General features: G+C 42.1%; 1 protein-coding gene across 1 annotated transcript in view; it reads left to right on the top strand.

Annotated features, from left to right (window-relative positions):
• The window catches only part of EPHB1 (EPH receptor B1), a gene marked incomplete at its 5' end in the record, with an annotated part of 144,112 nt that overhangs the window by 91,312 nt on the left and 40,332 nt on the right, over positions 1-12,468 (top strand). Inside the window, one exon of the mRNA XM_008586805.1 lies at positions 4,336-4,551. Within this exon, the coding sequence (XP_008585027.1) occupies positions 4,336-4,551 (216 nt within the window). The remainder of the gene's footprint in view (positions 1-4,335; positions 4,552-12,468) is intronic.

The following is a 12,468-nucleotide window of genomic DNA, read 5'->3' on the forward strand; positions in this document are numbered from 1 at the left end:
ACAGTTGTTAAGCATGTCAGAAAATCTTAATATGTTTACATCTTTAGGTTTTACCAAGAGCATGAATTCAGCAGGCATGACTCTGCCTATTGTGATGTGTGGTTCTTCTGCAGATCCTAAAGAAAATGCATTGCCCACTGCAGAGTCAACATATTCCACTGGAAAAGGCACTGGACAGGAGTTAGAAGACCCAGATAAGAGTAGCATCACTAATCAGTCATGGCTCTTCTCTCTGAAACAGTTGTTAAGCATGTCAGAAAATCTTAATATGTTTACATCTTTAGGTTTTACCAAGAGCGTGAATTCAGCAGGCATGACTCTGCCTATTGTGATGTGTGGTTCTTCTGCAGATCCTAAAGAAAATGCATTGCCCATTGCAGAGTCAACACATTCCACTGGAAAAGGCACTGGACAGGAGTTAGAAGACCCAGATAAGAGTAGCATCACTAATCAGTCATGGCTCTTCTCTCTGAAAAGCTTCTGCACAGCCTTCATTTCCACACAGCTTTTGAGGCAGCCATCGCCAGTTGAGTAGAGATGGAACATCGGTGGAGAAGCAATTTGCCGCTGCAGACTTAGATTACTGTTATAACTCAAAACCACACAGAGTGATTTAAGGCTGATCACATAAACTTTCTAGGCCTCCTTTATCTTGTCTATGAAAACAATATAATATTGCCTGCCTTGCCTACTGCACAGGACCAGTTTGGAGGATCAAATCATATTCTGTGAAATATGACTTGCCATTCAAGAGTCAAGTCATGGAAGAAATCAATGTTTGATTAGTTGAGCCAAACATCAGGACTGCATTATTAGGTCCCAATCATCCACTACTACAGTTGGGTGGGGGGACAAGTATGATGCCTACCCATTACCCGTTGATCTCGGAATGCAAAGTGAGCTGGGTTCTCCAAGGGCAGCAATCCCAGGGTGTCTCTCCCACACACCCAGCAAGCCATGAGGAACCCAGAGTTCTGGCCCTAGGTGTTCCCAGTCTCTCTCGCCATGCACACCTGAGGCACAGGGAGAGCTGATCTGTGAGACATTACAGCTTTGCTGATAGTAGCAGTGATCAGTGCTGCCATCTTAGTGTCCACAGGGCACCAAGCTTGACCTTTTCAGATGTGTTATCTCGTGTAACCTTGTCAATGCCCTCTGAAGAATGGGCGCTATGTTCTCACTTTACAGTTGCAGAAATCACTGCTCTGGAAGTTAAACAGCTCGCCCAAGCTCACACAGCCAGTGAGCAGTAGCCTGGATCCATACTGGGTCCATCTGGCTCCAAAACCTGGACCTTTAACCACTTCTTAGCTTTTGTTGACCCCAGAAACTGTAGGGATGACTGATCTAAATTTTAAAACAGATTGGCTAATAAAGCAGCTCTAGGAAGACTCAAATGTGTAAATCAGAAATGTAGATACATCAGACACATCACTGGATGATGCTCTTTCAGCCTCACTCCTCTCAAAGTTGTTCACAGCCACCACCAGGGCTGTAGTGGATTAAATTATGTGCTCCCCAAACTCCCTGAAGCTTGAATTGTCTCTCAAGTTTTATGTATTAGAAACTTAGCCCCCTCTGTGACTGTTAAGAGGGTGGGAAATCCTATTATGGTAATTGAAAGGTGGAGCCTTGAAGAGGTGATTGGATTGTAGGACCACGCAGTAGTAAATGGATTAAAAACGGTGTGGTTCTCAGGGCTTTAAAAGAAGAGAAGAGTCTGTCTTTCTCTCTGCTCTCTCTGCTTCCACCATCTTGCAATGTGAGACCCCTGGGTCACTGTCATCACCACCAGATGGTCTTTGGACATCTCAGCCTCAGAAACTGTAAGCAATAAATTTCATTTTTCTTTATAAATCACCCAGTTTCAGGTATTCTATTATAGCAACACAAAAATGGACCAATGCAAGTGCCCTCCCCCAACCCTTGGCTTCTTTAGGGACATGTTCATTTTTAGCCACATTATTGTCTACACTTACAGAGAGGAAATAGCAAACTGAATTGGAAAAATACAACGCATGTGACTTGTGGCTGTGATACATTTTTGTAATAGACAGAAGTCGGGTGACAACGTTTTGAGAAGGCAAATCCCCAGAGACCTACTTGCAGAAAGCACCTGTGCTGCAACAGCCTGGCCGACTTCTTGAGAAGGTGTTGACTGAAGTGCATTAGTGAGAAGAAGGATTCACATCCCTCACTGCACATCCAGCTCTCACAGATGGGCAGCATGTGCCGGAAACCAGTCTGAGTCTCCCAAAAGCAGCTCTGCACTTTCTTTTGGAGTTGCTGAGATGAAAATGCTATGAGAAAAGCATCCATCCAATCTCCTGGGCAGATTGGGAGGTGATTAAGGTTTGAGTTAGAAATAGCGTGGAACTTGGAATGTGTCAAACCCAGTGTGTTTGGGGCCCTCCCTCTGGTGGGGGTCTCAGGAAGGAGGGGGAGTGTTCATTCCCTCCACTCTCTAAATTGATCAGGGGGCCTAACCCCTGGAACATGGATCCAAGATGCAATCTTGCATGAGAAGCAGTCTTCAACAGTTCATGCTGGCATTGTTACACTTCTTGACTGTAAGTGTTTTCTCTAATTCAGGGGGCCTAACCCCTGGAACATGGATCCAAGATGCAATCTTGCATGAGAAGCAGTCTTCAACAGTTCATGCTGGCATTGTTACACTTCTTGACTGTAAGTGTTTTCTCTAATAAACAGGGTATTTTCAGAACAGGTCTTTTCTTTTTTAAAAACTTATTTTTGCATGGAAAATGCTTTTGCAGGAGCACATACATATATGACATGTCTCATATGTGTTTACGTGAGATAATGTGCAGGGGAGCATTGAGCATACAGTAGATGCTCAGCTAAGGGGAGCTTACTGCCTTGTTTATGCTTCCTGCATTTCACATGAGGACTCTGGGGCAGAGTCTGTGGCTACCTTGTCCAGTGCCTGTGCTCAGCAGTAACTGGACTAGACCCTGGGTGTCCGGCCTCCTTCTACCTCTCCCTCAATCAGAGCATTCCGATGAGTGGGAGTGCTCTACTTATAGAACACAGCTCAGGACCCTTTGGGGAGCAGCTGGGGCTAGACTAGATGGGAAAATACGTTCTTGGCAGCATGGGCCAGGGTCTGCTGATTTAACCAGTGTGTGCAGGAACAAGACCCAGGAGCTCTTCTAACCAGGGAGGTTCATCCACCCAAGAAACTGTGAGCCCACCAGTGACTGGACAGAGGGCAGCACTGCCGGCTGGCATGAGGAGGAGCAGCACCTGCTCCCATTCACTACACGGTCCCATGTGCCCAACACTGTGCGTGAGCTCCCCCTGCCCCACCGATCCCTATGAGGTAGGTGTGGGTATCCCAGTGTAGAAGCTGAGAGCACTGGAACTACTCAAAGGAGGTGCCTTCAATATTTAATTTTAGAAAAAGGAAGATATGTACCAGTCATTCCTTCATCTTATGTTTATTGAATTTCTTTCTATCTATGTTAATATTGTAATATGTAAAACTGATAATACTATGGTGACCACAAGAGATGGGGTTCTCATCTCAGAGAGCTTAGAGTCAAGCATCAGAGACAGACACACACACAGGCACACATTATTAAAACTTGTGATATGTGCTAAGAAGAAAACTAAGAGCATGCACTGAAAGATGGTAGTCAGAAAGTGCTAATCATATTTGGGGGCGGGGAGTAGTTACAGGGATGTGCTCTCTAAGGAAATGACATTTAAGCAGAGACCTGAAGGGCAAGTAGGTGTCAATTGTGAGGGAAGACAGAGGACATGGCACAAGGCGGGAAGAGCTTGTCTTGGGAAGAACTGAAAGGTCGCCAGTCACTGTAGCTTTAGCACAGAAGTGAAGGGTACGGTGGCCTAAGGTGGGGCAGTAGCTGATCCCGTGGGGCCTTATGGGCCACGCTAAGGAGTTTGGAGATTTCCCTTAATGCACTGGGAGGCTATTAGAGAGCTGTAAGCCAAAGAGTGATGTGGCCTGATTTATGTCTTAAAAAGATGGCTCTGGCTGCCTTGGAGAGAATGGATTGTAGCGGGGGCAGGTGCAGGGCAGCTGTTCTAGGTGATGGATGACGATGACTTGGATGGAATGGTGGCAGTGGAGATGGAGAGGAGTAGATGGGTTTGAGATGTAATTTGGAGATGAAATCAACAGGGCTTGGCAAGGAGAAGAGAGCAGAGTGCTCAAGGAGAGAGATGGGGTTGAGGGGCGGAGAGCACAGGAGCAGCTTGACCCGGTACAGACAGAGGCCGACAAGCAGTGGGACCATGGCACCTCGGCTCCTGTGTAACAACTGATCCTGATGTCTCTATGTCTCATGACAGCAAAATGATGGGCAGTTCACAGTGATCCAGCTGGTGGGTATGCTCAGGGGCATCGCGGCTGGCATGAAGTACCTGGCCGAGATGAATTATGTGCACCGGGACCTGGCTGCTAGGAACATTCTGGTCAACAGTAACCTGGTGTGCAAGGTGTCCGACTTTGGCCTCTCCCGCTACCTCCAGGATGACACCTCAGACCCCACCTACACCAGCTCCTTGGTGAGTCCTTTTGGTATCCACAACTAAAAGCATGACATGAATAAAAAGTGGGAGAACATCACTGAGGATCCGTGGCAGGACATACTGGGAGGGACTGGGACCTGAACTGATCTCTCCACTGGGGAGCCAGATGCTGGGGGACTGTCTCTCCAGGAGAAACAACAGCAGCCCGTTGTCCAGGAAAGCATTTGCATAGGCTGTGAGGAGGGGTCAGTGCCTACCTTGAAGCCATGGTGTTCCTCAGCCAGTGGAAAAAGGAAATGTTGGAACAGATGATTTAGGGGAATCCAAACAGGTGGCCAGTAGCTCCAGAGACCTCTGTTGTCAGGCAGCAAGCTCCGGCATGCCTAGGCTTTCAGGCCCCAGTTGGGTTGGGCACTGCGTCACCAGGTAGGCTCAGTCTCCTTTTTTCCCTCTACATTGCCTCCAGAGAGCTTTAAGTACCATCTACATGAAAAGTACTCTTAAGTTTGTATTTCCTGCTCAGCCTCCCCCTCCACACCCTGAGCAGCTCTAATCATCCGTATCCAGCTGCCTAGTTCACACAATTCCATTTAGAACTTTAACAAGTCCTAAATAGGGCTCTTGATATACTCTCCAATATCCCCTCCCCAGTCTCTCCATCTCTGTAGTTGTCAGCACTCAAGGGCAGACCGAAACCTAGGAATCATGCCTGATTTCTCCCTGTACCTCCCCATCCATGTCCAGTCCTTCAGCAACTCCTATAGGCTCCTATTAAATCTATCCCTCTCTTTCCATCTCTCCTGCCACCACCCATTCCAGAGCACCATTCTCTTTCCCCTGGATTGTTCCAATGGCTTCCCAAATAGGGTCCCCGGTTTCTTCTTGTCTCCTGACGTCCATTCTCAACAGCACCCAGAGTGATTGATCTACCTACCTATCTATCTTCTTTAAATTTGCAAAAGTAATACATGAATATTGTACAAATAAAAACTAGGCAGAGAAGTGAAAGGAAAAGAATAACTAATAAACTACAATTCCTCTGAGGCAGGGGTCAGTAAACTTCTTCTTAAAGGGCCATCTGGTAAATATTTTAGGCTTTGTTGGCCAAGAGTTAAAATAGAGGATATACATAGATGATTATATAACCATTTGCAACGTAATCCTTTACAAAGTTATAAAATCATTTTTAGCTCATGGACTATAAAAAAAAATGTGACCTACCCCTGCCCCAAGGTATCAATTCCAACAGTTAAGTGTGTCACCTTCCACATTTTCCTTTTCGTTTAAAAATTTAGATATTTTTATTCTGTAAAATCAGGATCATACTGTGCCTATTTTTCTGCGTTTTTCTGTGTCTCTTGGACATTCTTATTGCCAGATTGTGTTTCCAAAAGTTTGTAAACATTCACACTTCACCAGGAATGTATGTTGTCCATCTTCCAGTATCCTCACCAGTGCTGGAGATGCTCAGTCTTTAGAAATTTGCTAATCCATTTTGTTTTAATTTGCATTTTCAATCGATTGCTAGAAATATTAATGTCTTTCACGCAGTTACTGGGATCCATGTTTCCTCTTCTGTTATCTGCCTGTACATGTCTTTACCTATTTTTCTATCGGGTTGTTTGTTGATTTCTTAAAACTTATAGGAATTCTCTTCATATTAGGGGTGATGACACTTTTTCTGCAATATATTATATAATTAGTTTCCCCCCTTCTTTTGTTATTGTTTATGATATCCTTTGGCTTACAAAGTGGTTAATATATATGAAGTCAAAAATATCTATCTTTTCCTCTATGTCTCTTTGGATTTCCTGGTTTGTTTTAAAATTTTTCATCACTCAAAAGTTATAAAATGTTTCTTAAACTTTTCTGTACTATTTTATTAGGAGATTTTTGTTCTATATTTAAATATTTAGTATACCTGAAATTTATTTATTTTTCCCAATATTTTATTTTGAAAAATTTCAAGCATACAGAGAGTTTGGTAGGATTTGACAGAGAAGAGCCATATCTCCACCACCTAGATTCTAGAATTAACATCTTTCTATATCCACTTTATCTTATACCTTCTGTTCTCCTTCTGTCCATCCAGCGTAACCTCTTCCTTTATTGATGCATTTCCAAGTAGGTTGCAGGCATTAGTACATATCACCCCTTAACGCTTTAGCATACATGTCTTTCACTGGAGTTAAATATTTGTTTACAGTGGAGTTTTTTTGTTGTTGTTGTTAAAGAACTTTTTGCATGTAATGAAATTTACAAGTCTTAAGTGTACATTTATAGAGTTTTAACAAATGCGTACAACTTCATAACCCAAACTCCCAACACGGTATAGAACACAGCCATCACACCAGGAAGCTCCCTCATGTTCCTTCTCAGTCAATCCTACCCACAGGCAACCACTGTTTTTATTTTTTTAATCATAGATTTGTTTTAGAACTTCATATTTAGAACTTTATATAAGTGGAATCATACAGTATATGCTCTTTTGTGTCTGGTTGTTTTCACTTTGCATTATGTTCGAGAGATACATTCATGTTGTGTGCAGCAGGAGTTTGTTCCTATTTATTGCTGAATTTATTGTTCATCTATTTATTATCTTCTTGATAGACACCAGGGATATTCTGGAATTTATTTTTGAATATGTATTGGGAAGTATATTCCTACCCTGTTTAGTCCAGGTGAACAGACAATTATGCCAACACCTCTAATTAAATATATAATTTATTTTTTATTGAACCATATGTCATCCTTGACATGTTTAGTTCTTTATATGAACTATGTTTGATTCTCAGTTCTGCTCCATTGATCTGTTTATTCCTGTGCTCAACCATATTGTTCTGGTTATTATAACTTCAGTGAGAGTTTTACTATATGTATTATTCAGGTTATAATAATTTTAGTAAAAGTCTTACTGTTTGAGTAAAGCAAGTTATCCTTCATTCTTTTTCTTAAAAAAAGAAAAAAAAAGCACAAAAACCAATTTCCTTGGCTGTTCTCAAATATCTTTTTTTTTTCAAGAGCAATTTAAAATCACCCAGTCCAGGTCTAGATATGCACATATATGCTCACACTTGGATTCTGAATGGAACTCCATTCTGTCTTTGGAAGGACTAACATTTTGATCATCCTGAATCACCTAAAAAATGATGTGAACCAAATACAGCAAACATTTGAACAACGTGGGTTTGAACTGCGTGGATCCACTTATACGAGGATTTTTTTCAGTAAATATGTTTGAAAAATATATTTGGTTAGGTATGACATACCTAACCAAACAACTAAGTAACCTGCCCAACAGGAGGCTATTAGCAGTTAAGTAGTTAAGTACCAACTAAGTCACACACACACACCTGTCACCCCCAGACTCAGTGCACCATGTGGCTGCAAAGCACTTAAGTAGCAGTTAAGTAGCTAAGTTTTGGGGGAGTCAAAAGTTATGCATGGATTTTCAACTGCGAGGATGGTTAGTACCCCTAAACTCTGCATTGTTCAAGGGTCAACTGTTTACCATTTGTGTATACCTTACATCAAGTTTCTCAGGTAAAAGCTTTCTCACATTATTTTCCTGTATGCATTATATAGATCATTTCTTGTGACTTTATAAGTGTTTCTTCTAGATGACAAAGCTTATATACTCCTACACCTGAGAGTTTTCAGGATTCTGTACAGTCATATGGTCACCCACCTTGCCATATTTATTATATTATTTCTCCACGTTTTGCCTTTTATTCAAAAGAGAAAAAATTATATGTTTGCTGACTAAACAATTTGTGTTTCTAAAAATACAGTTTATTCTCACGACATATATTTATTGAGTATCTACTATGTGCCAATGCTGGGCCATGAGCTGGGGACACAATCATGATCAAAAAGAGACATCATTACTGCTCTTACACTGCTCACAGTTTAGTGAGGACTGGTAGCATTAATCATACACAGGCCCAAATGAGTGCGTAATTACGAGCTGAAATAAGGGCCACTGTGTTCTGTAAGAACATGAGTAAAATAGTAAATGACAAAATAGCCTGATGGTGTCTAAGGGAATTAAGGAGGGCTTGCAGAGGAGGGGATGGTGCTCCAGCAGGGATTTGAAGAATAGGTCACTATCTTAATCAGCTTGGACTGCTGTAATGAAATACCATAGATTGGCTTACACATCAGCTTATTTCTCACATTTCTGGAGGCTGGAAGTTCATGATCAAGGTCTCATCACGGCTGGGTTCTTGGTGAGGGCCCTCTTCCTGGTTATGTCATCACATGCCCTTTTCTTGGTGTGTGCAGGAAGAGAGACAGAGAAAAAAATCTTCTGTCTCTTCTTTTTATATGGGCATCAATTCCATCATGGGGTCTCCACCCTCATGACATAATCTAACTGTAATCACCTCCCAAAGGCCCTACCCACAAATAATGTAACATTGGGGATTAGGGCTTCAAAGTATGAATTTGGGGGGCACACATTCAGTTCTTAGCATTCTGCCCCAAATGAACAGGGCAGGTTAGATCACAGAGGCAGAGAAGCAGCACATACAAAGGACCTGTGGCAAGAAGGAAGATGGAATAGAACTGAGAAGGGACCCCTGTGCTTGGCATTTGGAGAACGAGGGGGAAAGTGCCCAAGAAGATCAGTAGCAGTTACATCGTGTAGGATCTCTCAGACTCTTGTGATTCTCAGACTCTTGTGATGGAATTTACAGCCTTAGAGCAATGGGAAATCATTCAAGGGTTGCGTGTGTGTGTGTGTGTGTGTGTGTGTGTCTGAATGCAAATGAACACACACAACCCAAAGGTGATGGATTTGCATTCTAGAAAAGTAATCTGGCTTTTCTCTTGTCTTTTCCTTCCAATCTCTTCACTTCCCTTCTTTGAAACAACAGCAACAACACACCTTCCTTGGCTTGCTTGCTTTCTTCTTTCACCAGAAGCCATTTGGCAAAGCCAACCAAATTAGATGTCCTGAGCAAGGGAGGCAAGCCCTAGCAGGGAGCCAGATCTATGTGTGAGGGAACTGCCAGCCCAGCCGGATTGGGAGACTAACCATACACAGGGAGATTGAGAAATATATTGGAGACAACAGGAGCTATTGGAGAAGAAGATACAAATATGGAAAGTAAAAAAGCTAAAATGAATTGTATAGTGTTGAAGTAAAATTGGAGATTTTGGTGTGAAATTATGGTTTTAAATATATAAAGAAAGAGACATAAATATAGGCTGAGAGTGCCTTGAAGCAATGACATCCATCTAGCAAAGAGTACACCTAGCACTCAGATCTTCTATATACTCCACTAAAAGCAACCAGGACTCATTAGAGAAATGGCTCCTTCCAGGGCCTGGGCAGAGGAAATATGAGATGAGCTCAGCACATCTTTTTGTGCCATAAAAGTAAGTAATACTCAAAGAATTATGGGGACATGTCAAAAGAACACATGCCCAGCTTGAAGGACTTTCCAATGTCCAAATCTGGGGTAAATTGAGCCTCAAACTACATAATGATAGTCACAGATTATAACCTATTGAATAAGGTAAGGACTATTGAGTTCACACTGATATGAATATAAATGAATAAATAAATGGAAATAAGAGAAAGCTTGTCCCTATAGTAGAAAGAATGATGTTATTAGAAACTCACTATTTGGCAATCATCAGATTAATAGTTAATTCAGATAAGAATCATCGATGGATGCTAAAACGGGGTGAACATGAGGAGAGGAACAGGATTTTACGTAGATTCAAAGTCTCTCCCCCCAAAATATTTATTTATTACAGAGTAGGAGAAGATGACTTTAAAGAGGAGAAGTTTGGCAAACACCATCGGAATCAAGTGATTAAAGTTCACACAACCAATAAGAGGACACACAGACATTGCATGCCATGTGTAGGATTCAATGAAAAGTAGATAGCATTTGCAGTGTTCAGAAGGAATAGTCTGGGTTTCACCATGAGAAAACATCAGACTAACTAAAATTGAGTTGCATTCTATTAAGTGCGTGGCCTATGTTATTTTAAAAAATGTCAAGTTTGTGAAAGTGGAGGAGACTGAGAAACTGTTCCAGATTGACAGGCATGATAAGTGCATATGACACGTGATCCTTAACAGGACATTTCTGGGGCAATTGTTGAGTTGGAATAGGGTGTCTGGTGAAGAGTATACAGGCATTCTTTGTAGTGTTCTTGCAGCTTTTATAGAGATTTGAAACAGTCTCAAAATAAAATGTGTTTTTTAAAATTTACCCTGGCTGCAGCATGGAGGATGGGTGGAAGAGGCCATAGCTGAAGCAGGGTGGGATGCAGTGAATGCAGCCCAGAGGGTGCAGAGGGTAGCATGGAGGGACTTGGTGGCAGATGGCACTTAGGGGTGAGGGTGACAGAGGTTGATACTGAGGACCTACCTGTGCCTCTGGGTGAGAGATGGCTCCGTCCTCTGAGAGTGAGGATGCTGGAAAGGAATTGGCCAAAGCAGTAGAAAGGTTGGGAATGGATTGTGAATTTAGTTTAGAACAGAGTTTCTCTTGAATTTTGGTGGGCATCGGATTTACCTAAAGAGCTACTAAAAAGCACAGAAGCACTGGCTCGTTGAAGTAGTACGGGGTCAGGGCCTTTGCACTGTCACTAAGATTCCTCCAGTCATTTTGATACCTACAAAATTTTGAGAGGCACTTGTTCAGAACATTTTGATTTCCATATGTCTGTAGGATATCTAAGTAGAGCTGCCGGACATATGCGTCTGAAACATGGAGAAGTCCAAATGAAGGTATATTTAAGAGTCATTAGGATAAAGATAGGAATCAAAACAGTGGGTGCAAATGTGCTTTACTTGGGAGAAGATAGACTGGTGCCTCATCCTGAGCACAAAGGAGTCAACATTTGCAATACAGATGTATAAGTGGATGCCCAATTGTCCCTTCCCCTCAGAAATGCAATTTCTAAGAATTTGCTGTAAATCCACCCCCCTCACTTTGTAGACAAGAGATCTAAGGCCCAGAGTGGTCGAATGAGTTACTCAAGTCACATAGCTTGTTATTGTAATGGCAGCTTCTGCCCTGCAATCTGGGTCTCCAGACTGAGTCCAGTGCTCAGGACACCAAGACTCCCTGTGTGGCCCCACAGTGTGCAGGACCCGCTGCTCGACTTTGGTCATTTGTGATGTCCAGAAAGCCTGTTTCTCTGTCTTTATTTTCCCCTTTTCCTCCCAAAGGCTTGGGAAAGGATTGTCTAGAGCCCAAGTCAGCTGTCATATTTGCCAACTGGCCCTACTGGGCTTTGGTGCACACAGGGGCTGGGCGTGTTACATCCTCCCACCCCATCCACAGGCAGAGGGGCATGCTGTTAGCTTCTATTGAAGAATCAATTCATCTATTGATTTTCAGCTCTACTCCTTTGCAGTTATTTTTTTATGGTTACTCTAGAATTAATATACAACATATGCACATATATATGCATACTACATATATATCCTTCATTTCTCATAGTCGATTTAGGGTTTATATTGTACCACTTTACATAAAATGTAGGACCCATGTCATCAAACCATATAGGTCCACTTACCACCACCTCCCCTGCTGCCCTTTATGTTATAATCTCCATATGTGTTACATCTTCATACATTAAAAGTCCCAAAGACAGCATTACATTTTTTCTTTAAAAAAACCTCATGTATTTTAAAGAAATTAAGAGAAAATGTTTTATATCTCTGAAGAGCCACGTTCCCCTCTGGTATCATCCCTTCAGTCTGAAGAGCTGCCTTTAACGCTTCTCATACTGCAGGTCTCCTGGCAATAAATTCTCTTAATTTGCCTTTATTGGAGAAATGTCTATATTTTGCATTCATTCCTGAAATATACTTTTCCTTTATAGTTATGTTTTGTTTTTCTTTCAGCGCTTTAACGTTGTTGTTTCACTGTCTTCTGGTTGCCATGGTGTCTGATGGGAAGTCCCAATGTTATTCGAACCATT

The sequence above is a fragment of the Galeopterus variegatus genome, unplaced genomic scaffold (assembly GCF_000696425.1).
Source record: "Galeopterus variegatus unplaced genomic scaffold, G_variegatus-3.0.2 Scaffold4126, whole genome shotgun sequence".
Taxonomy (NCBI): domain Eukaryota; kingdom Metazoa; phylum Chordata; class Mammalia; order Dermoptera; family Cynocephalidae; genus Galeopterus; species Galeopterus variegatus.